Source organism: Tupaia chinensis, unplaced genomic scaffold (assembly GCF_000334495.1).
Source record: "Tupaia chinensis unplaced genomic scaffold, TupChi_1.0 Scaffold000217_1, whole genome shotgun sequence".
Lineage (NCBI taxonomy): Eukaryota > Metazoa > Chordata > Mammalia > Scandentia > Tupaiidae > Tupaia > Tupaia belangeri.
In genome coordinates this window covers 4,154,315-4,179,373 of record NW_006159692.1, presented here as the reverse complement: position 1 = coordinate 4,179,373, position 25,059 = coordinate 4,154,315, and the positions used below count along the sequence as shown (strand labels likewise).

Sequence of the window (25,059 nt, the reverse complement as noted above, 5' to 3'; positions counted from 1 at the left end):
GGCCACACCACAATCCCTTCTCCTCCATTCTGCTCTCTGGATCTTGGGCACACAAGCACATGTGCCTGGAGTGAGTTTAAGCCACTGGGTCTGGGACTTGAACCCCGGTCGACTAAGTGGGAGTCCAGAGACATAGCTATTACGCTAACTGCTGGTCCCTAGAATTAAATAAATAATCTTAAAGAGAAAAAAGTTTCAACTTTACAAGGACTGTAGATTAGATATAAGGAACATTTGTTTGCCATAAGAGACTGGAGGAGATTATAGTATCTCGTTTTCCAGAGGGCTGCAAATGTAATAGTCTTGAAACTGAAGGACTTGATACAGCAGAGATGAAAATCATTTGAAAGCTCTTTTCCCCTTTCCCCTCAGGAGAGCGAGGCTAGATTTCCCTTTATTAGAGAGAAGTTTTAGTCTTCAGGTGCGTGTGTGGACGTCAGGCTGTTCACGGCACAGTAAAGTTCAGTTTGATGTGGGGACCTCATGCTTCTGATAGGTTATGACAAATAGCAGAAGCAGCTAGTTTAGAAGTACACCTCTTCTGGACTTCTTTGAAATATGTAGAAATTTCATATTACTAACCTAATTGTGTGCCATTCCCATCTATTATTCATAATTAAATTTCATATTTGTTCTTTGTGACTTTTTTTTAATGCCATAGGGTCTGTATGCTTTCCAGAGAGAAAGAGAGAGAGAGAAATAGAGCATATGTGCATCCTCCCAATGGGGGGTGGCCCTGCTACAACCCTCTGTCCCCCATTTCTTCTTCCTGTCACAGTTTTGTGCACACACATGCACTCAATGTGATTTTTCAAGCTGCCAGGGCCAGGACTCACACTGTGGTCAGCCACGGTGCACCCAGTTTTCTACTCACAGCCCTTACTCACCGTGCTAAGCGCTGACTCTCTATGGTATTCTGAAACAGGGTCTGTGCTTGAAATCACTTTTGAGCTTTTGGCTGCATCCACTCTGGCTTTTGCTCAGGGCTGGCAGGTTCCAAAGGTCCTTCCAGTTCATTATAACTTGCGTCCTTCATAGAAACGAGAAGTTGGGGAACGATTGTGCCAACACAGACCAAGCATAGGTGAAAGAGGTAACAGTTAAAGGGTCACAACAGAAATTTAGAGAAAATTGGGGGATGGGAAGAGCTCTCAGCATCAGGTACCATTCCGGTATCATTCTGTAGAGTGCATAGGGAGGTGATTACTTGATTCTTTGAATATAGTTACTCTTCATTCACTTGGTAGGGGGGATAGTATATGGTTAGGTCCAGGGGAGAAAATAACTTGATAGTAAACAGGCTCTATCTGAGAGGCACAGTATTGGTCAAAGAAAACAAGCTGCAGAACAGTATGCTCACTTTTCCATTTAGAGAAAAAAAATAACAAAAGTATATGTTTTCTCTGGGTACATATATATAAAAATATATTCCTAAACATTTGCAAAACTACATGCCAAATGTATATAGTGCTCTGAAAAGAGTAAAAGGAAGCAGGAGTGGAGACAGACTGTTTTGTAATACGCTATTTGTGTGTGTGTGCTTGAGAAGACGTTCATATATTAATTAGGTAATAATGAAAAATAGATGAGTGGTATTCATTACTTTCATCGGGGTGGAAATTCAGAAGCAGCTAGGTTTTCTCAGGTGTATGAGATGCACTTACCTTGGAAACGTTTCATCTCTGTGTGTATACATTAAATCCATGTGATGAATAGAAAAACCGTACTTCAGGAATTCCTCTTTTTGTCTGTATTATTTTACAATCACATTTATCCTTTCGTCGCCCTGTTAAACATCCTTCTGTCTTTTGATTTGGAGTCCTGACTTGTGTCCTTCCTTCCCCACCGAGCCCTCATCGTTCATGGGACACACTGCCGTTGGTCAGGAAGCTTTGGAACATTATCGGTGTGAACTTGAGAGTCACAGACCTTGGCTGGTGTTCTGATTTCTGGCCACCTCTGTGACTTTGAGCAGTGAATAGGCTTTGTGAGCCTCAGTTGTTTTCCTCTGAGAAATGGAGATGATGCCTTCCGTGCAGTGTCGGGAGGATTGAGGTCACGGCTGCACAGCACTTAGCCTAGAGCCTACTGGAAAGAAGACGCCACAGTTAAGTGTTTGGTTCCAGAGCTACTTTGCTTTTTCTTCTTCAGATGATGTTAGTCCTTGCCTTCATGTTTTCTTATTTCTTTTCTTTTCTTTTTTCTTTCTTTCTTTCTTTCTTTCTTTCTTTCTTTCTTTCTTTCTTTCTTTCTTTCTTTCTTTCTTTCTTTCTTTCTTTCTTTCTGGTGCTGTAGGGGACGTGCATTCACTTGAGAGAGAAAGTGAGAAATCACCTTCCCCTGTCTCTGAGGGATGGCCACACTGCAGTCCCTTTCCCCTACATTGTCCTCTCGGGATTTGGGTCACACATGCACATCCACCCGGCATGTTTTTAGCTGTGAGGTGAAGGACTCAGACTGTGCAGTCATCTATGTGGGACCCACTGCCTTATCCTCCACACCAACTGCTGGCTCTTCTACTTTGTATTTTTAGGAGAGGAAATGTCTGGGTATATTCCAGAAAGGATAAAAGAGGGTTCTGGATTTCTCTTCTACGAAGAGAATAGGTGAATGGGATGAGGCAGGTAGAGGGAGACTAGGCTGCTCTGGAGAATGGATGGAACAGCTTTTTGAGGCTAGTTCGTTGTGACTTGAACAAGTTGGGCAGGGGCAGCTGAGGCTCAGGTTGCCTGTTTGGTAGGAGTGGGGAGGTGCCAAAGAAGCTTCTTTCTGGATTGTGTCAGGATAAGGATAAAGTGGGTGTTTGTAGAAAAGACTTGAAGTGGGAGGGGACAGGAGGTAGTCAGGGAGGCAGTGTAGTGAGAGCCCTAGGAGCAAGGGCTGGGTTTGACTGGGTTTGAGCCCTGGTTCTGCCATTTACTAGTCCTGTAACTTAGAGCCAGTTGGTTAAATCTAAGACTTAATTGCTGAATTTATAAAATGGGACAAAAGTAACCTACTGTATAGAGTTGTGAGGTAATGTATATACCATGCATATTAAATATTGATAAGTTTATTAAGTCAGTCTGGGGGAAGAAATGGAATAGTGGGGGGTGCTCCCTTATACAGCTAATCAATGACATCTGTCATTGGTTATCTTAAAAAGAAGAAGGGTCGATATGGATTGAATTATTCATCGATGTTCTAATACTTACTGATGTGTTTGCTTATTAAAAACACTCGCACAAAAAGATGTTTTCCTTTTTCCCTATAGAGGGAAGTAAAACTTATGAAAAAAGACTTAACAGGTTAGTTGCCACTTGTAACTTTTGTCATTGAATGATAAATTCTGGCTTTGTTTTCTTTATGCATGCTTTCCATTGTTGAATTTCACTGCAGATTTGTCGGGTTTTCTGTCCTTTTTCTTCTGTTTCTTGCAGGCTTCCTGGTTAATCAGTTATTTCATCAGTGTTTACTACTTGTAAAACAAAAAGGATAAATGGTATGCAGCAAATATAAATTGATGAGGCATGGATAGAATTAATTTTAATGAGAAAATAAGTCTCAGAGGACTAAAATTTGTTCAGTTAAGTAGCTTGTGCAAATTCTGTCACGCTTTTCACATGTCATATGTTTTCATCTGTTAAACATTAGTGAATCATGTTAGATTAGCATCCATAAACTTCTAGGTTTTTACATCTATGTTCCAGAACTCTGAGGTGGCATAAAGAAATCTTTTTGAGTTCTTCGTAATATTACAGTAGCCACTGTGGTGTAGATGCCTTGTACATTTGACATTCATTACTGAAAACAAACATAGAGAATTATCACCTCCGTTTCTAAAAATCTGCCAGAGGACACATGCACTGGCCAGAGAGAGAGATAAAGGTATAGCAGCAAGAGGGAGAAGACACCCCTGGACAGGGCTATTCACACTACCACCCCTTCTCCTCCTCTTCTCCCGTCCTGTCAGGATTTGGGACACACACCCACATGCACTCAGCATGTTTTTCAAGCTGCCAGGACTGGGATTTGAACTGCGGTCCACTGTGTGGGATCCAGCTCGATTACCCACTGGAATACAAGGGCTGGCTCTATCCTCTCTATTTTATAGGTAAAGATAACCATTCAATAGGAGAGTAAGAATTTGAAAATCATATATATTTTTTAATGACAGAAAAGATGATTTATTGTACACGTATTACACTCGGCCACAAGTAACAGCTCTAGTCCCAGAATGTCACAGGTACAGGGAAAAGGACCACAGGGGCTGTCTTGTTAGGAGCAACGTGGTCTCTCAGAGGTCTTCGCGATCCGCTGGCCATGGAAGTTCTAGATCCAGAGGCAGAGTCGACAGTATCTCGCAGTCCAACTAGTACCAGCGCCCCGAGCCTCCGACACTCCGTTTCCGCTGCAGTGGCCTCCATAGGTGCACAAGCTGTTTACTGGGACCTCTGCCTCATCTTTCTTCTTTTATGCTCCAGCCTGCGCATTTGCTTCTTCCTCCACTTGGCTCTCATGGCGCAGTGGGGTCTGAGAAAATGGCGCTAAGGCCAAGAGCTGAAAATCGTATTTTGATTTAAAAGTTTGCACTTTTAAAAACCAGGCCGCCAACTGTGTCTAACTGACGATCAGTTAAGAGACTGCAAGGCTGAGCCCCTGAACAGTGGCAAGGTGTGTTTATTGCCTTCTGCCCTCCTTCCAGTCCCAGCTCCCACTTTACTTCCCAGTTTTGCTAAACGGAATCTTGGCTCTAAAGGGTTAACTTGAAGAATCATCCAGTCTGGTGGCTCTTGAGTCATGAGGATTGCCTGGGATATGTATTTCTTTGTAAATTATGATGAAGTGAATTTAAGTTGGCGCTCAGAACCCCCCTCTTTTTTTAAAGAGATTTTTGCGATAGGGCATGTGTACTCGCCAGAGACACAGAAAGTGAGAAATCACCCCCGAGGGGGATGGCCATGCCGGAGTCCCTTCTCTTCCATTCTCCTCCTGGGATTTTGGGCATGCATGCACACATACCCAGTGTGAGGTTTTTTTGTTTTTGTTTGTTTGTTTGTTTGTTTTTAATATTTTCGAGAGGTTTTATCTATAGGGCGTGTACACTTGCCAGAAAGACAGAGAGAGACATAAAGCGAGAAATCACGCCCCATGGGGAATGGCCACGCCACAATCCCTTCTCCTCTGTTCTCCTCTCGGGATCTGGGTATGCACGTGCATGTGTGAGTTTAAACCACTGGGTCCAGGACTCGAACCATGGTCGACTACATGGGAGCCCAGCTACATAGCCATTGCCCCAACTGGTGATCCTCTCCCCCCAGTGTGAGTTTTAGGCTGAAGGTCCAGAATTTGAACTGCAGTTGACTATGTGGGACTCCGGTGTCGTAACCATTACGCCATCTGCTAGTCCCAGGAACCTGTGGTTTAACCAGCTCTATGTGTGATCTTGATAATCTGACAGGTTTGGGAACTATTTCAATTTATTATAGATAAATGAATCCCCTTTCCCAGCACCCTCTCCAGTTTTCCTGACAAATAACCATCCAATCTCTGTCTTGTCATAGGAACTCACTACTACTTTTTTTTTAAACAATTGTTTTATTTTTGTTTATTATTATTTAATTGACTATATATAGAGAGAAGGAGACAGAGAATGAGAAAGCAAGCTGCCAGATCTGGGATTCAAACTGTATTCAACCCTGTGGGAGTCCAGCACCTTAACCACCACACCACCTGCTGGTCCAGAATTTACTACTGCTTTGCTAGGAAGGTCATTTCATCAGTAGTTAAATGTAGTGCTGTACTTCCATAGAAGTTTTTACTTATTGCCTTTTATACATTGAATCAACTTCTTTGGAAAGATTTTTATACTCTTTAGGGGTTGACTTTGAAGCCAGATCTGAGTTTGAATCTTCTGTGAACTTCACCTTCTTGTGTAAAATGGGTATGTTGTTATCTGCCTCAAAAGGTTATATTAAAGAATTAAATGAAAAAATAAATTGTCCTGGCTGGAAAGATCCTTGAATACCCAGACAGCCTTTTCTTACAGTTCCCCTTACTTTGTCAGTCTGTTCTGAAATAGTGCCACATCTGCAGGTGTCTAGGTAGCATCTGCAGTACCCCAGCGTGTGGTGCAGGCAGTAAGGGTAATGTCGCATGATGCTGGAGCCATGTGGGAAGGCTCCAGGTTTATGACCCGAGTCATACCTGAATATTCGGGGTACATCTATGGGTATGTCAGGTTGACTGCAGGGCTGGGAGGATGATTACAGCATAAGGGCCCTGGCAAGGTACCTGTCTCTCTCTCCTTCAGGAAATAAGTAAACTTAAAAAAAGAAGTGTGCATTTAATAGAGGCTCTTGGATATTCATTCTGGGATTGTTATGCCAAAAATAGGTTTTCATTTTGCACAGTTCTTCTTGCTCTTTCTTTGGACAAAGAATATGATACTTCTTCTGGGGATAGATAAGCCTGCCTTTCTGAAAGGTCAGCTTTCATCCTCAAGTAAAGTTATTTTCCTCTGATAACTTAAACCCAAAGCAGAACAAATGATCTCCAGGAAGACCTTCAAAGATATTCTTGGATTATAGAGACCCAAATGGAGAATTAAAAAACGATTCCATGTCTTTTTCCTGTCAAAGAGTAGAGGCGGGTAACTGATGAGCACTGTCTATAGGTAAGGGCTGTTGGTCAGTGGAAGGCTTGGTAAACTGTTCAAGACCCTGAAAATAATTTCTCATCACAGCAGTTTGATTTGGTTTGGCTGTTGAAATGTATGTTTGCCTTGCTTTTCGTAAAGCAAATTAGGTGTGCTCTAGAGTTTAGGCCGTCAGCCACACTTCCTTTAGGCGCTGACTACTGAAGAGTTCCTAGGTGATGGTCTCCTGTGGGCTTGAGTGAAATATGGTGGAACAATTTTTTTGTTTCTACTTAGTTTGTATTAGCTCCCTGTTTTGAAAAAGAATTTTTTTTTGAAGAATGATTTTTGCTATAGGGCATGCACTCACTAGAGAGACAGAGAGACAGAGAGATAGAAAGTGAGAAATCACCGCCAGAGGTGGTGAACACACCACAATCCCTTCTCCATTCTCCTCTTGGGATTGTGGGGCATGCATGCACACACACCCAGTGTGAGCTTGAAGAAACCAGGCCTGGGACTTGAACCACTGATGGCCATGTGCACACCCAGCGACATAACCACTATGCCATCTGCTGGGCCCTTGAAAATGTTTTTGAATCTAAAATCATGAAAACACAATTTGGGGTTAAATTTTTTTTCCATGTGATTGCTTTTCGCACGGTAATTTTAATACTTTGGACACATTTTTACTTAAAAATATCTAATGTGTGGAATTTATTGCTCATAAATATTAAAGATGTTCAATAAAATTACATTGGAATTATAATCATCTTTTGATTTTTCAGGAAAGTAATTCTGTATGCTGAGTTCTTAGTTGCTGTCTCCTCTGGGGGAGAAACATCTATTAATTTGACATGGAGGCAGGGGGGCAAAGCCAATTCTCTTGACTTTTCTTTTTAAATTTACTCTTTTAGCTCATGTTAGAGAATATCAGTCTGAGGTAGAGAGGTATACATGTTATAGGATGTTAGGCAAAAAGATGCAATTTAATTAATTATAGAAACTTATATTAAACTTCACGTTACCAAGTCATTATTTTAATGAAAAGAATGGCAGTGTTAGTAGAACTATCTGTAACTTTCATTTATGTCATCAATCCACAGCAGGAAACTAACGATTTGCAATTAATTTTGTGAAGTAATCTTGTATTGTCTTGTTCTGTGTTTTTATTTTTAGGATCGGAGTAGGCCATATGACACTTTTAACTTGCACTCGTTGGAGAACTCCTTAATGGATATGATAAGGACTGATCATGAGCCTCTGAAAGGTAAACACTACCCTCCCAGTGGCCCACCAATGAGTTTCGCTGATATAATGTGGAGGAATCATTTTGCAGGTTAGGAACATTCATATGTCCATTCCTTGCAAAAATCAGCTTTTTAATAATTGTGATTTTTTTTTGGGTTTGTTTTTGTTTGTTTTTGTTTTGCTTATGTAAAGCATTGTGGAATGTATTTAAAGTTGATTTTTTAAAAATCTGGGTTTAGCTACTTAACAGTAATCAAGGGTGGTTGCTTTAATTGGTAATGTCTGGCAGAAGCATGCATTGAGTAGCTGAGGTCACAGTTATGGCCTGAGAGCAGAAGCCAGGTTTTCTGGGCTTTGTGGATTTGGCGTTCTCAACTGAAACTATTGTAGATCATTTTTAAGTGCAGTTGTACTGCAAGGAAGTATGAGCTTTAGTAAACCAATATCCAAAAACTACTTCAGAAAACCTCATGAAAAAGGGTTCCATTTTATTAAAGTGTAATCACTTTCCAAATATCGGGCATATCCTTACACAGACTTAAGAGCAGCCAGCGATCCCTTGTATTCTCTAAGGCTAGAGTGCAAAGAAAATGTCTTAAAGTACATAAATGTCTTGAGTTAAATACGAGGCAGGAAGTCCCAAGATCTGCAACAGTAGGACTTTCCATTTTTAGAGCCCATATAAATTCTGGATAAATGTTGAGGTTACATTCACAATTATAGATAGTTCCTCTTATGGGTGATAGGACTTTTTAGGGATCCTGTGGTATGTTAAAATCCTGGAATGCACATTGTCCATGTCAGTACCTGCTGTGCTTGGGTTAGGACTAGAGTAATAACTGGACACGGTGAAGAGCGAGTACGGGGCCGCTCATCTTCTGCGGGCCCTTGTGTCTCAGGGTTGTGTGAGAGATCTGATCTCCCCTGGTTCACTTATACAGGTGTGGAAGGGCAGGGGGCTGACCGTGAACTCCTGGTACTCATTTCCTCAATCCACATTAGAAATCCATTTCACCATTTTCTTGTCATACTCATGATTTTGTGCTGCTTTCCTCATTTTCTAGTGGGGAAAAAGAAGTTAATAGGCTATAAAGAAAATAAAGGATTTTGAGAACAGCTAGATTGTAAGGCATTCAGAAGTAGGGAAAAAAATCTATTCCCTGTTATATTTAGTCACTGTTACCACATCTTTTTTTCAGTTAAAAGATTAGGTTCACGGTAATTTAAAGATATTTCACTTCGAAGTGAGAACAGTGCTTAAAAAAAAAACCAAAATCTAATAATATTCACAGACCATTTTGTGTTTTTAGATCTTTCAAGGCTGCATTTTTCTTCCTTCCCTACCATGAATAGCTTTAAGCCTTTCCTAATTATTCTGAAATATTCAGCTCCTGTTCTTTATGCATACCTGTTTTATCTTGGTCCGTGTTCTTTTCTTACAATAAAAGATTATGAAAGAATCTTAGATTATACCGTCTAAAATAAATCTCCAGAAATTTGTGAAAATTGATTACACTGGAGCTACTTGCCCTGTTGAACATAGCACTGTCTATAAGTTTAAGGAGGGTACCTCTATATGGGGTCATGTAAATACATTATTCCATTTTCTATGGCCTTTTTTGGGGGGTTCTGGGGGTTGCCATAGGGTGCATGTGCTCACCAGAGACACACACAGAGTAACAGAGAGAGGGAAACTGAGAAATCATTCACTCTCCCCACCCCTGGCGGGGGATAGCCACACCGTAATCCCTTCTCCTCCATTCTCGTCTCTGGATTTTGGCCATACACATGTGTGATTTTTTTTGAAGCCACCAGGTCCAAGACTCGAACTGCAGTTGGCCATGTGGCCTTAACTACCATACCACCTGCTGTCCCCAAAGATGGCCTTTTTTATTGCATGTCCAACTACTGCTACAGAGATTCCTCCTCTATACATTGCAAAGACAAGGTTTTATTTATAAGACAGATTTAAAACTGAACTAGGGGGCAAACAGCTAAAAATGAATCCAAAATCCAGCAAACAAAAACTGTCCACTTTAAACTCAGACCTTCACATGACCGAAATTTCTACCAAGATACATACCCCACTAAGAGGTGGAAACAGTACTTACTTACTGTTAAGACCTCAGTGAGTGTACGCGTGGCTGCCTGAATTCTGCTCATCCAGGCTGAAAGCCAGCTGCAATCACACATATTTGGCTTGGAATAAGCCTCCTTCAGTATTTTGCAGTTTACTGCTGTTCTTGTACTATGTCCTAATAAGCTGGAAGACACTCAGTGTGTACTTTTTCACAGTCTCAGTTTGGTTCCAGCTGCCCAGTCCCTCATACCACCCACAGTGACTTACTGTGAAGGGGCTCCTTCCTCATTATCTGCGATGTCACTGTTGTTGTCCTCTGGTTAGGACGTTTGAACTTCATGCCTCCCTTGAAAATTGTGAGACTTTTAGATTTGGTTTTCTTTTTCGCTTTTTAAACATTTTGCCAGAATTTTTCTGCATTCACAGAGAGAGAGAGAAAGAAAAGGAAAGTGAGAAAGGCACCCTCCCCATGGGAGATGGTCATGCTACAGTCCCTTCTCCTCCATTTTTTTTCCTTCTTTTGGTATTTTGGGCACACATACACACACACACACACACACACTAGTGTGTTTTTCAAGATGCTGGGTCCAGTTAAAATACTTGAACTGTCCAGTTAGCCATGTGGGATTCAGCCACCATGCCACCAGCTGGCCCTTGATTTGGTTTATGGTCCCATGCCTTCGATCTTTATTACTTCCACTAACATAGTTATGATACTTGCATTTTAAAGAAAACACTTTAAGTTTTTTTTGTTTGTTTGTTTTTTTTTTGGAGAGGCTTATGCTGTAGAGCACACGTGCTCACCAGAAAGACAGAGAGAGACAGAAAATGAGAAATCACCCCCCAGGGGGGATAGTCACGCTGCAATCCCTTTTCCTCCATTCTCCTCTCAGGATTTTGGGCACGCATGCACATGAGTCTGGCGTGAGTTTAAGCCACCGGATCTGGGACTCAAACCACAGTCGACTACATGGGAGTCCAGCGACATAGCCATTACAGCAACTGCTGGTCCCCACTTATTTTTTTACTTCCCAAAGTGAGAAAATTATAAGAAAAAAAAGCTAACTAAAAAAATAAGAGGAACAGTGTAATGGTCTGTCTTCTATTTTTCTATTCGCCATGTAATAAACATGATCTGTGTCTCTTCCTGATTTTTATCATTTATCAGTACGCCTTAATGTTGGACTCAGCCTGTTTCCAGTTTTTCCTCCATTATGAGTAATGCTACAGGCACAAGTTCCCACACACTGCTTTTTCTTAAGGTCATTTCATAGTGAGGGTCTCTGTAGGAGATTTAAGCATCTGGATAGGTGGCGCTTAGGCTTAGGTTCCTAGTTAAACTAAAGGACCTGCCATGTGACATCTGTGTGGATCTGTCCAGGAGTATTTCCTTCTACTGCTTCCTGTTTTCCCTTCCATGTTCAGTAGCCTGTTACCCACTTGAGCACTGTAAACACTATTGTGAGGATCTGAAAACACAAGTATAGAGTGGTTTTATGTATCTTTCCTTTTGCTTTTGTCTTTGTTTTACTATAAAGTCAATTTTCTTTTTGCTTCAGAAAAAAATACTTCTTGTTAATTGTGAGAAATTTGAATCGTACATAATAGGACAAAAAAGGAGGGGGAAAAAAAGCCCAGGCTACATTAATACTCACTGGTAGATGCACTACTCAGGAGACTGAGGACACTGGCAAGGCCTAGGTTTGACTCTTGGCCCTTCCTAAAACTGGCGGTGGCACATAGCTGTAATCCCAGCTACTCAGAAGGCTGACGCAGGAGGATCCCGACATGGCAAGACCTTGTCCAAATTAAAAAAAAAGAAATGTTGACTTTGTAGTCATTCTAATCTGGGTTTGAATTCTGGTTCTGCCTCTTGGCTATTGATGTGGATAAATTAGCCTTTTCAAAGCCTTGGAGTCTCTGTCATTAAGATAAGCACCTTCTCTATAGAGTGGGCTTGAAGATCAAATAACTTCCTGGTACTAGTAACTCTCCAAATGTTATCTATGTTTGTTTGCTGGAGGTGGTTGGAAACCTTCATGTCTATGCAGTATTTAGTTCTTCCCAACTATTGGGTTGTGGAAAACTCATGACATCATGACATATTTTTTCATGTTTTTCTATGCAAAAATGCATCATGACTTTTCTGACAACTCAGTAGTTTGTAGCCGAATGGTGAAGCTTTCAGATGCAACTAATCTAAATATTTTATTTTCCATAGATAAGTAGTGTGTTCTAAAAGATAAATGTTCTGTCATTTTCAAAATCGTCTAAAGGAGAAAGGAAAATAATCTAAGTTATATTGGCTGTGTAATATAAAGAAAATATAATTAAATAACTTATCAAGTTGATGAAGAATAAAGTATGTTGAAATGTATTTCAAGTGAACATGGTTAAAAGAAATGTTCACAGTGATATTTCAAGGGGACCAGCAGATGATGTAATGGTTATGTTGCTGGACTTTCACGTACTCCCACGTAGTTGACCATGGTTCCACAGTTCGCATCTTGGACCCAGTGGCTTAAAACTCACTCTAGGTGCATGTGCGTGTGCGTGCATGCCCAAAATCTCAAGAGGTGACTGGAGGAGAAGATATTGTGGCATGGTTGTCCCCCCTGAGTGATTTCTCACTTTCTGTCTCTCAGTCTCTGTCTTTCTGGTGAGCATGTGCGCCCTATAGCAAAAACCTCTCCAGAAAAAAAAAAAAGAAAAAGAAACCCCTTTCTTTTGATTTAGGGGGAACAAAAGCTTAGTGAGAGAAATGACAGAATAGCAATTTCTAGAAATAATGAGACTTCTTTTTGAGTAAAGTATGAAAGCTTTTACAGTTTTTAAAATCAGGTTTGTACTTACACTGGGTCCGTCTTGAAGCTGTTTGTAAAGAATGTTAGGCTAAAGGATCTTCATATGACTTTAATTCCCTGTGTCTTCCCTCAGAGTAAAATAATATAAAGGAAAAGTTGACGTGAACTTTCTTCATAGCACACTGGAGAATGTCTTCTACAACATTAATCAGCCCACAGAATCCTTATTTAAATAAAAATAGAACTAATTATTTTTGTTTTTTAAATGCCTCAAATTATAGTTCTTAGCTATAACAGAATATCATTAAGATAATTTCCTGTTGCCTTCTCACCTGTCTTATGTTTATTTTCATTTTTGTTTGTTTGTTTGAGAGACTACCGCAAAGATGAAAAAGAGGGTGATGAACAAACAAAAACTGTTTCTTATTTCTTTTCTAAGCATAGAAATCATGGTATTGGCAGAGGTAGGAACGAGGCCTGGGTGGAAGGAATTGTTCTCTGCCCCCATTTCTAGTAGATTGAAGAGAAATCCAACTCTTCTCATAGCTGTGACAATAAAGGTGATTTCTGGGGTCGGGAGCGGTAGGGTGAGATGTAAGGGAAAAGATTGGGCCTTACACCCCTCACAGCCGTCCCGACTTGCTATTACGTATGAGGATGTGGGTTCATTTACCTTGCTGTTAGAGAACACGGTGAAAACCCACACTCCTTACGTTTGATTCGTTGTACTCTCATTATTCTAAACCAATAATAAAGAAATACTAACTACTGTGCATTAGGCAGAGCAGGTGACATGGGGACGCAAATCCCATCGTCTGACTAGGGAAGCCCAGTACAGGAGACATCTTGGCCACAAATAGGGAGGAGTGGCCTTTCCTTCTTTCCACTCAGTCTCCCTCGTAGAGCAGAAGAGTCATCCTGGCTGGCTACGTGGGGTAGTGCTTTGTGAAATGTTTTTTCATATTTGGATTTCCTCTTCTTTCACCACTCATGGAACTGAGATTTAAGAAATGAAAAGAGCAGGTGTCATTTGAGAACTGATAATGAAAGGTTTGCTTTTCAAAGGTATACTGAAAGAGTCCAGGAAAAATAGTGTATCTTCTGGTAATAATGCTTTAAAACATTTAAATTGACAGTAACTTGGAAGGGATAAATGCCACCCCTTTGATGTATAGAAGCATTTTTCTTTAACGTAATTTAAATTTCGTACTACAGAGCCTTTCACAAAATTGGTCCTCTTCTGTGGAATTTTAAGGTCTCCTTGTTTCAGAAAATGCACTTTTATTAACACATTGTTTACTTGTTTGTTTCAGAGAACTATACTATCACTTTACTTATTCCTGTAGCCTGAATCATCACTCAGTTCAATTTTTGTGGTTTTGAAATCAGTTTTATACTGGGTCAAGTGACCCTATCAGTTTGTGTTGGGTAAAAGTTAGCAGACTCCACAGGATTGTCAGGGGACAGGTTCTGAGCCAGTGAGGGGTGAGTGTTCTTACTTTGTACTTTCTTGGGGACAGGGAGAGTAAATAGAAATTGGGTGATTTTTATTGGCGTTCTCCCCTTATTTTGATCAATAATCATTTAAATATAGCATTGCAATCACCTCAGAAACATAAAAGAAAAATATTCTGTTATAATTGTTCTGGAGTAAACCTTAAGTGAGAAACAGAGGCATTGAAGTGTTTCTTGCTGAAAAATATCCACAGCTGGTATGTGAAGAAACTGTCGCAGCTCACCGTTTCTGCTTATTGGTTATTTGGGATACATTTAGAATGTTATAGTACTAAATTGTTATCATTTTCTAAAAGGATTTACAAAAACATTTTATTTACTGTATATACTATATCTTGTAGATTCCTTTTTCTTTTTTTTTTTTTACAGAGTTTTTGCCTTAGGGCTCGTGCGCTTGTCAGAGAGAGAGAGAGGGGGAGAGAGGGAAAGTAAGAAATCACCCCCTGGGGGGATGGCCATGCCACAATCCTTTCTCCTTCATTCTCCCCCCAGGATCTGGTGCACACATGCACATGTGCCCGACGTGATTTTGAAGCCATTGGGTCTGGGACTGAAACCGCTGTCGGCCATGTGGGAGTGAGTGGTATAACTGCTGTGCCATCTGTTAGTCCCAGATTCCTTTTTTAAATTTTTTTTAAGAGTTTGTTTGTTTGTTTGTTTGCCATAGGACCTGTGTGCTCTGGAGAGACAGAGACAGAAAGTGAGAAATCACTCCCTGGGGGAATGGCCACACTGCAATCCCTTCTCCTCCAGTCTCCTCTTAGGATTTTGGGCACACATCACATGTGCCCAGCATGAGCTTTAAGCTGCTGGATCCAAGACTTGAACTGTGGTCGACTGTGTGGGAATCAGTGATGTAGTCATTACGCCATTTGCTGGTCCCCAGATTCCTTTTTGTAAAGGAATGTATATCGAACTTTATAGAGAAAGTTGGTAGAAATAAAATTTAGTATCAGTGGAATATACATTTTACCTTGTAACTCTGGAATAGCATTCTGTTATGTAATGCTCATTGAAGTACTTGACTTTTTATGATTAGAGGAAAACAAAGCATTTGTTTTCTATCTTATAACATATTGCAGAGGTTGGCAGGTGGTGTGGTGATTAAGGCTCTGGACTACTACACGGCTGACTGCAGTTCGAGTCACGGTCCTGGTGGCTTTCTCTCTCACTTTGTCTTTCTTTGTCTCTCTGGTCAAATTAAGAAATGATACTACAAAATAAATAATTCTTGTAATCAACATATTGCAGAAGTAGAGATGACTTTCGTCATTTATCATGAATTAATACAAATTATAATTTTTACATATTGATTTAGTTGGACTCTGAAACTTTGAATAACAGTAAAGGTGTTTTGTTTTGTTTTTCTTCAAATAATCATCCTTTTGGGGCTGGCAAATGGCATGGTGGTTAAGGGCACTGAACTGCCACATGGCCGACCGCGGTTCGTGTCCCGTACTTGGCAGCTTGCTTTCTCACTTTCCCTGTCTCATTCTCTCTTTCTGTCCCTCTCTGGTCAAATTAAAATAAATAAGTTAGATAAAATAATTCTTTAAAAAACAGTAATTACCTTTTAAATCTGAATGTGAACTGAGTTTATGAGGTGATTTTTGCAGTCTGAATAACTGTGTGTAACCCTGTCCTCCCTGTTCTTCCATCCCTTCACCCGTATGTATCAGAGCCCGTTCACTGGGGACCCTGTTCTCCCTGTTCTTCCATTGCTTCACCTGTATGTATCAGAGCCCGTTCACTGGGGAAAGTGGGGCATGATCTCACATTTCTACAGCATCATTTAACTCAGTAAAACCAAGTATGTCTTCCAGTTTTTGAAACCTTATATTTTACACTATGCTTAAAAGATAGCTAGCTGACAGGAACAATTTAAAAATAGCAGACCATGGACAGGTGACAAAATGTCACGCTGGCAGCCCCAGACTGCATTAACAAAAATCACCAGATGTCACACACTTGATTCTATTTTCACAGCTGATTAAACAGCAGTATTTGTTGGACAAAAAGAAGAAAAAAGGATGGCCTTGTCTGAATTTGGAATCAGTTTTTCTTTTACTAATATATATTTATGTTTCTTGTCTTCTAAAATCTCTTAATACCTGTAAAACTTAAGATACACAATATGATAAGCAAAAAAAAAGAAAGAAAATTATAAAATAATTTCAATTTTAAAATAGAAATGTTTACACATACACAGTCCCTGATATGGAGAACTATAAATAAAAATGTTTACAGTTCTTATCGTTGGTGGTCTTGTTTTCTTCATTTTTCTGTATTATCTAATTTTGCTCTAATAAAAATACATTATATTTTATAAGCTAAACATTTGCTTTTATTTTTAATTGCCAGAGGGCATGGATGCTCTCCAGAGAGAGAGAGGGAGGGAGAGAAAGCAGCAGCACTCCTGAACAGGGTGTTATCGTACATAATCCGCTTTTCCTCCATTGCTCCATCTCCATCAGGATTTTGGGCACATGTATTTTTCAAGCCCCTTGGGACAGGACGTGAACTACAATTGGCTATGTGGGATCTGGTCTCAGTGCACGATACTTAACCACTGTGCTGTGGGCCAGCCCTACACTTTTTTTTTTTTTTAGTTTGCTATAGGACACATCCACTCACCAGAGAGGGACAGAGAGAGAAAGCAAGAAAGAAAGTGAGAAATCAGTCCTCCTCCCACCCCCCAGAAGGATAACCACGTCACAGTTTCTTCTCCATTTTCCTCTTGGGATTTTGGACATGTATACATACGCGCCCGATGTGTTTCAAGTTGCCTGGTTCGGGATTTTAACAGCCACATGGGATCTTGCCACCATAACCACTATACCACCAGCTGCCCCCTAAACATTAATTTTTGAAGAGGTAAAGAAAACCAGCTTAGAGAAACCATAGTGGGGACCAGAAGATGACATTTGTTGCTGGACTCCCACGTAGTCTTCCATGGTTTGAGTCCTGGACCTACTAGCTTAAAACTCACGCCAGGTGCGTGTGTGCGTACACACAGAATCCTGAGAGGAGAATGGAGAAGAGATTGCTGTGTGGCCATCCCCCTGGGGGGTAATTTCTCACTTTCTATCTGTCTGTCTCTATCTCTACGGAAAGCACACATGCCCTATAGCAAAAAAACTGTCAAAAAAAAAAATCCATCATGATTTTATTCCAAAAAAAAAACCAAAACTTTCAGTTGGGGAAAAATGAGATTATATTCAGATCATTGTTTCTGATGGGTCTGGAACTGACCTAAAATTGCTTATAAAATCTGTATCTATGATAGAATGTATCTGTGCATGAGGGAGGGAGAGAGACAAGCACCCCACAGGGTCTGGTCTGTTCCCTTCCTCTAGCATTCTACCCTATAGGATCTGGGCACACACGTGCCCAACCTGTTTCAGGCTGACCGGGCTGAAGATTCGAACTACCGTCACCATGTGGAATCTAGCTTTTCTTGGGTAGCATTTTACCACTGTACCATGAGTCAGCCCAAATTGCAAAATATTTTGTTGATAACTTTTACCCAGAGATCCACTGAAGTCAGAGAGGTCAAGAGAAGTAGAATACCAAGAAAGATACAGTGATCTGTTATTAGGCCATCAGCAATGCCTTCAGTCTATAACACTTGCTAAGGTTCTTGTTGTGCTGCATATTAAGAAAGACGGAGTCAGAAGTAATTGGTGTAAGAACAAGAATGATAATTAGAAAGCAACCAAGCTCACTTTCAGTTTCGCCTTTCTAAGCTGAGAGGTTTCACAGCCTCATGGAAAGGGTCTAAAAGGATCCATGAAGGTACATTCACCTTCTGGAGGACAAAAGGGGGCACCTCTTTAAGATTGAGGCAATAAGTAGTTCAGGAAACTTACAGAAACTATTATGTGATATAGTGATTGTAAAATGCGTAATTCTTTACCATAAATGATTGTAGACTCAGAAAATTTAAAAAAGTCAAGTGAGGGTTAGCTACATGTGGGCTTCCTTGATTTCCTGGGTAACAATTCTCTGCACGTTTAGGAAGTGTTTTTCCAGGGACCACACCCTTCTCTGAATAGTCCTTGGTCAAAAATGAGAGCAATTTTCTGTCTGTCGTTTACTTCACTCTCTAATGGGCAGTGATTTTGAAGTCTTGATAGGTTTTCAGGTAGACTTTCCGATAACTGGTTTTGTACTACTGTTAAATTTGAATACCCCAGAGGGTGATGCAAACTGGTTAGAGTAAATCACCTCTTATTTTCATCGATGGTAGTATTTGGTGATAAAGAATCAAAATAAGGTCTTGATTATCTGAAAGTTACAAAGGAGAAAACACTGACATAGCTAATTGAAATCAGGTATAAGTTATCCTTCCCTCTGAGTCAGACTTGTTCTGGTGACAAATTTTCCTGTAGTAGGTTCTGGTCAAGGTGTTGGTAAGAGATAGTAGTCATTGTATATGATGTATACTTTAATTTTCAGGGACTCTAAAATGACTTGAAATTATTGGGTCCTTGGAAAAGTCATGACTCATTTTTGCATAGAAATACATAGAAAAACACATTATGAATTTTCTGATGACCCAATAGAAAGACATAATTAGGCACACAGAGCAATTACATACATAGGTACGTAAATGTGTCTTAACAGTTGGAGTAGTTTTCGAACTTTCTAAGTAATTAGCTTCTAATAAATATGAAAAGGTCTGTGAAATCCGTAAAAACTGAAATAGGCAATTCCTTTATTTAGGTGATTCTTTACTATGATGATATAATGGTTCTTCTGTAGAAAATACTTCATTCTAAAAAAGAATTTCTTTCTATTACAAGGGATCTTCAAAAAGTTTATAGAAAAATGCACATTATGAAAAAATTATGCATGGATTTTGATTTTTTTTTTGTACCAAATTGACTCATACTTTTAATTCCATTTTCCACATGCTTTTTGAAGTCTTCTTGCATAAATGGTAGCAAAATAATCTCCACAAGACTAAGTAATATCTTTCTCCTAGGAAGGTTTAAAATAATAAAAACTGAAAATACATATTTATATTTTTTAAGAGACAAGGTCTTGCTACATTGTCTAGGCTGGCCTCAAACTCATGATCCTCCTGCCTCAGCCTCCTAAGTAGTTGGAATTACAGGCGCATACCTCTGTGCCTGGCTCTAAAAATAATTTTTATTCAGAGCCCTGTAATGTTTCATGGTAAAATTAGAACAGTTTCATCAGAATCCATTAATCGTTGATGATTTTCCATCCTTTTGTTTTTAATTTGCTGTAGGGTACATTTGCTTACTTGAGAGAAATGAGGAGCAGGAGGGAGAAGTGAGGAAACCCCCCCAAGGAGAATGGCGATGCCGCAGTCCCCTCCCCTCCATTCTCCTCATGTATGCTCATGAATCCAGTGTGTTTCTCAAGCCACCAGTCTGGGACTCAAAGCACACATGTGGGATCCAGTTGTCTTAACTACCACATCAGCAGCTAGCTTGATTCTCCCATTTTTAAATACACACACACACACACACACACACACACATTAACGTAAGTGACATTATACTTTCAAAGGTTTATTTATTTTCCCCCCAACCTCATAATAAGAAATAACCTTTCACAAATTATCGTGACCTGAGGGTCTTTAAGAAATTAGGATCGGGGTCAGCATATGGCATAGTGATTGTGTCGCTAGACTTCCATGTAGCCAACCACAGTTCAAGTCTCTGACTTTGTGCCTTGAAATTCATGCTGGGCACATGTGTGTGCATGTGCCCAAGATCCCAGGAAGAGAATGGAGGATAAGGGATTGTGATTTGGCCATCCCCCCGGGGGGGGGGGTGATTTCTCACTTTCCCTCTTATTGTCTCTCTGGTGAGTGACGTGCCCTAAAGCAAAAACCTTTTTTTTTTTTAAAAAAAAAAAAAAGAAAAAAGAAATTAGGGTGGCCTTGTCTAGGCAAAACCTTGATTTGTTCTAGAAACTCATGATTCCCCCTTATGCTAGGCAAGTGCAATGTTTTATCCAAGTGCTTTTCTCTTGGACCAGAAAAGCTTGACGAAGCTGTTTGCCTCCAGGTCGCTATAACAGAGTTTAATACCAGTGATTACTGACCCCTTCGCTGTTATGTATAAATCTTTATTTGTTGTAAAAGTTGATTACTTTTACCTATCTCCAGATTTTTACACACTCTCCCCAAGATATTGTTGATACTATTTATTTAAACAAAGGTAGTGAAATCATTGGACATAGAAACCTTGCGTAGCCAAGTTCATAGCATTAGCTTTACACAATAGCATTTCAATAACTGTTTTGTTAAATTAGTTGAGAAAGCTTACTAAGTGCTTTTTTCTTCATATAAAACTGTTTAATTTTTCTTTTGATATTGCCATCTTCTTGTCTCCAGTAATTAATGAAAAAACATACCAAATGTTCCATCCTTACTCTGTGAGGGCCATTAGTGAGACATCTGCTTGGGACACTTCATCTTACAGACCAGGGGTTGACAGACTTGGTGAATGGCTGAAGAGTAAATCATTTAGGCATTATGATCTTTTTTGCAAGTTACTTTTTTTTTTACAACCCTTTAAAAATGAGAAAATTGTTAGCTCAGAAACACACAAAATGAGAAAAGCTATCCAGCACTAGCAGCTCTTCTCAGAGACTAGGGTGAAGATCTGGAGATTGGCGTCATGCCCAAGCCCTTCACTAGGTAGTAGTAGGGGCCATTTAAGAATGCTGGATTTTTTTAGGCCAGTCTCTCTCCCTCATTGACTCTGTTACATAAATGTTACCATCTTTCTTGTGGTTGCCATTTAATAATTATGTTGCATGGTTGCACCACTATGAAATCTCTTATCTTTTTATTCTCTCTAAATTTCAAGTTTTTGTACTTCTTTACCTTTATTTTTTTGTTGCTTGGCTTTGAAGGGGACAATGAATGGTTGTTTAAATAAAATGCTTAATTCAAGGAGGAGGCATGTTTAAATTGGAGTGTGGGAAGTGTGTTACATTGTACATTATTATAATAGAAACTTTGTTTTATGTGTTTGTTGTTGAGACTGGCTTTGTTTTATGACTCCATGCTTATGTCTTATGACTTGATTTAAAAACTGTTGTAACTGCTTTGGCCTTTGATAGTTGTTTTAGCTTTTTATAATGTTTATATCTTTCAATGTAATTGAAATGATTACAGTAAGCATTCTTTATACTTAAAATACAATTATTTTATTTTTCAGGACGCATGGGAATCAATTTCCATCATCCAGGAACAGATAATATCATGGCACTTAACAGTAAGTCCTTATATGAAATTAGCAGTCAAGTTTGCAGCATGCGGTTTCAACCTTTTATATTATTCATGACTTTTCAGCCTCCCGTTGAATGCAATGTGAGTGATCTTCAAAAAGATCATGGGCAATGCATATGATGTAAAAACTATACATAGATTTCAAATTCTTTTTTTGCACCAAAATGAACTTGTATTTTATTTTGATTTTTCCATGAACTTTTTGAAGTCCCCTCAAATAGACCATTATTCTGTATTAGTGGTTCTCAAAGTGTGGTCCCTGAACCAGCAGCATCAGCATCTCTTGAAAATTTATTAAAATGCAAAGTCTCAGGCCTTCTTATAGACCTACTAAATCAGAAACTAAAAATTGGGCCGGGACATGTGTATTAACAAGTCCTATCGGTGATTCTGATGCAGGCAAAAGTTTGAGAATTACTTGCTGCCCTATGTCAGCATTGGCAAGCTATGGCTCTGCAAATCGAATCTGGCCCACTGCCTGTTTTTGTAAATAAAGTTTTATTGGAACATAGCAACACTCATTCACTTATGGGTTGTCTACAACTACTTTTGTTCTGCTGACAGATCCCATAAAGCTTATTCACTGTCTGGCCTTTCCCAGAAAATAGTTGGCTAACCCTTGTTCTACATGTTTGTGCTAGGTGAACAAAGGGAGAGAAAGAGTGGAGGTGAAGAGTGTAAATGATTAAGACAACTTATTTTATGCATAGCAGTATTTTCTCATGGTGGTAAATGTGTTTCAGGCTGTACATCCAGGAGCCTCCCATTGGTGGGATTTGTATGGTATAGATGGCAACAGCTTTGTGGGTTAGAAATGGTTTTGTCAGTATAATTAATTACTGGATCAAGTTCGCGGGCATCAAAAACTTATTAACCAGAAGGTCACTGTATTAATTAACACTGAAAGAAATACCTGGCTGGCTTCATCTGTCCTTGCTAGTGTTTATGGACCAAATAGCTTTGCAGAAGAGCAGTCACTAATTGGAAACTGTCCATTGTCAGCAGACCTTTACAAGCCATTGAATCTTTTCACGATTTAAATTTTTCTCCTCTTGCCAAATGAGTAATATCAGATTTTTTCCTTTCTTTCTTTCATGCAGGTAGGTTCTAATCTACTCCATGCATACATTTTTTTTTCTAGATTGCTAATATCCCTACTGTGGAAGGTCTTAGAAATAAAAAAATCCCAAGTAACCCCCTCTAACTTTCTTCTTTCTTTCTTTCTTTCTTTCTTTCTTTCTTTCTTTCTTTCTTTCTTTCTTTCTTTCTTTCTTTCAAAAGAATTATTCTATTTAACTTTATTTATTATTACTATTATTTTCCAGTTTGATCAGACAGAGACAGAGAGGAGGGTGGAGAGTGAGAGAGCAAGCACGGGTCCAAGCCTGGGACTTGAACTGCAGTCAGCCATGTGGGAGTCCAGCATCTTTAACTACCACGCTACCTGCCAGCCCCCAAATTGTTTTCTTTCACCCTCCTGGATATACAAACTTGAGACACATGGGAGGCTTACTAGGTAAATGCAGGGTTGTGGGCAACGTTCTTTCTCTTACTTGAGTAAGGATTTTAAATCCCATTTGAGTGCCTTAGGATGGATTTTATGTTATCTCAAATATATATATACACACACACACATTCCACAGTTCTTTGGTTCTGACATGTGGCCTACCCGCCAGTGAGCACTGCAGAGAACCACTGGCAGTGCTAGATCATGCAGGTAGGTTCTAATCCAGTTCCATATGCATGCATTTTTTTTCTAGATCGCTAATAGCCCTCCTGTGGAAGGTCTTGGAAACAAAAAAGTCCCAAGTAACCCCCTCTAACTTTCTAATTTCTAAAAGAAAGTTTATTTTACATTTAGATCATGTTACTTCTGATGTTTTTTCTAGTGTGATGGATTAATAAATATGCTTAGTTTGCTGAGCTTCAATAATAATTAATCATGAAAACTTCATGGGATGTTAGGAGTCAGAACTGAATGTAAGTGAAATTAGTATGGTCGCATGTGTGACTGAACGAATGAGTGTGTATCTGAGGAATCACCTATCTTGACATAATGTGACTCCTCTGTCTCAAGAAGGAGTGTGTGCAGTCAGCCAGTGGTGAGGTGGTTAAGGCTTTTGGATCCCACATGGCTGACTGAGTGGTTCAAGTCCTGGAATGCACTGGGTGTGAGTGCCTGCGTGCTCCAAATTCCAAGAAGTGGGTGGAGGAGAAGGGATTGCAGTGTGGCCATCCCCTCTGGGGGTATGTTTTCTCATTTCCCTCTCCTCTTCCCTTTCTCTCTCTCTTTCTCTGGTGAGCCCACATTCTCTATAGCAAATTTTAAAGTAAATAAAGGAAAGTATATAATTTGTTGTTTTCTGTGTTGTAAGTGAAGGTGACAGACTTTTCTCTCAAAAAGGTTTGGATTCTCTTTGATTTGATTTTCCTTAGTCTTCTGATTTTAAATAAGAGATTTCATTTATATTCTTTCCTCTTTGTGCATGTTGCTTAAATCCCCCTATTTAGCCTCAATTTCTTCATCCAAGAGAAGAGACTGATAGTTAATCGTTTTTTTAAAAAATATGGATTAAATTGTTCATATATTTTAAAAATTATTTTATTTAGCTTTATTTTAATTTCACTGGAGAGGGATAGAACAAAAGAGGGAGGGATGGAGGGAGAGAGAGAGAGAAAGCGAGAAAGCAAGCTGCCAGGTCCGGGACTTGAACTGTGGTCAGCCATATGGGAGTCCAGCGCCTTAACCACCATGCCACCTACCAGCCCCAAATTGTTCATATCTTTTCTGTGATACACAGAGAGTAGTCTCTTCCCCTTATTTATGTGCATTCTCCTGTCCATTGTAAATTTTCTATGAACCCTCCCACACTGCCTCCCCTAAGCAGCTCCTGGTATCTGCATTACTGTCTCTACTTTGTGCTTTTGAATCCTTAATTTTTCACTGAAGAGTGCAGACATTTGACATATATTAAGTGGGGACATACGATACTTGGCTTTCATAGTCCGGCTTATTTAATTTAGCGTTACGTCTTCTAGGTTCATACTCTCTTGTTAAGATGATGAGACTGTTGTTCCTGTGGTGGAGTAGTGTTCCCTGGTGTACGCGTACCGTGCTTTCTCAGTTCATCCCTCAGCTGTCGGACACTTAGCTTGGTCCGTGGTTTAACTCTTGCTAATACTGCAGTAAACACAGGATGTGCAAATGTCTCTGTCTTTCTGTCCTTTAGATATATACCCACTGCCTTTGGATAAATACCCAATAGTGGGGTTGCTAGGTCATACGTTAATTCTATTTTTAGTTCTTGAGGAACCTGTTTTCCACAGTGGATGTGCTAATTTACATTCCCACTAGCAGTACATAGGGATTCTTTTTTCTCTGCAACTTTACCAGCACTTGTTTTTCTTTTTTTGTTGTTGTTGTTTTAAGAGAGATTTTTACTGTAGGGTATGTGTGCTCACTGGAGACACGGAGAGACCAAAAAATGAGAAATCAGTCTCACCCCTCTTCATCATC

The 25,059-nt window shown here is 39.7% G+C and overlaps 1 protein-coding gene across 2 annotated transcripts in view; it reads left to right on the top strand.

Annotated features, from left to right (window-relative positions):
* CPEB3 (cytoplasmic polyadenylation element binding protein 3) overlaps window positions 1–25,059 on the top strand; it is a gene marked incomplete in the record, with an annotated part of 190,369 nt that overhangs the window by 41,488 nt on the left and 123,822 nt on the right. For both annotated transcript variants that reach the window (XM_027771496.1, XM_027771495.1), the window contains 2 exon segments: window positions 7,796–7,886; window positions 21,472–21,528. In XM_027771496.1, coding sequence (XP_027627297.1) covers window positions 7,796–7,886; window positions 21,472–21,528 — 148 coding nt within the window.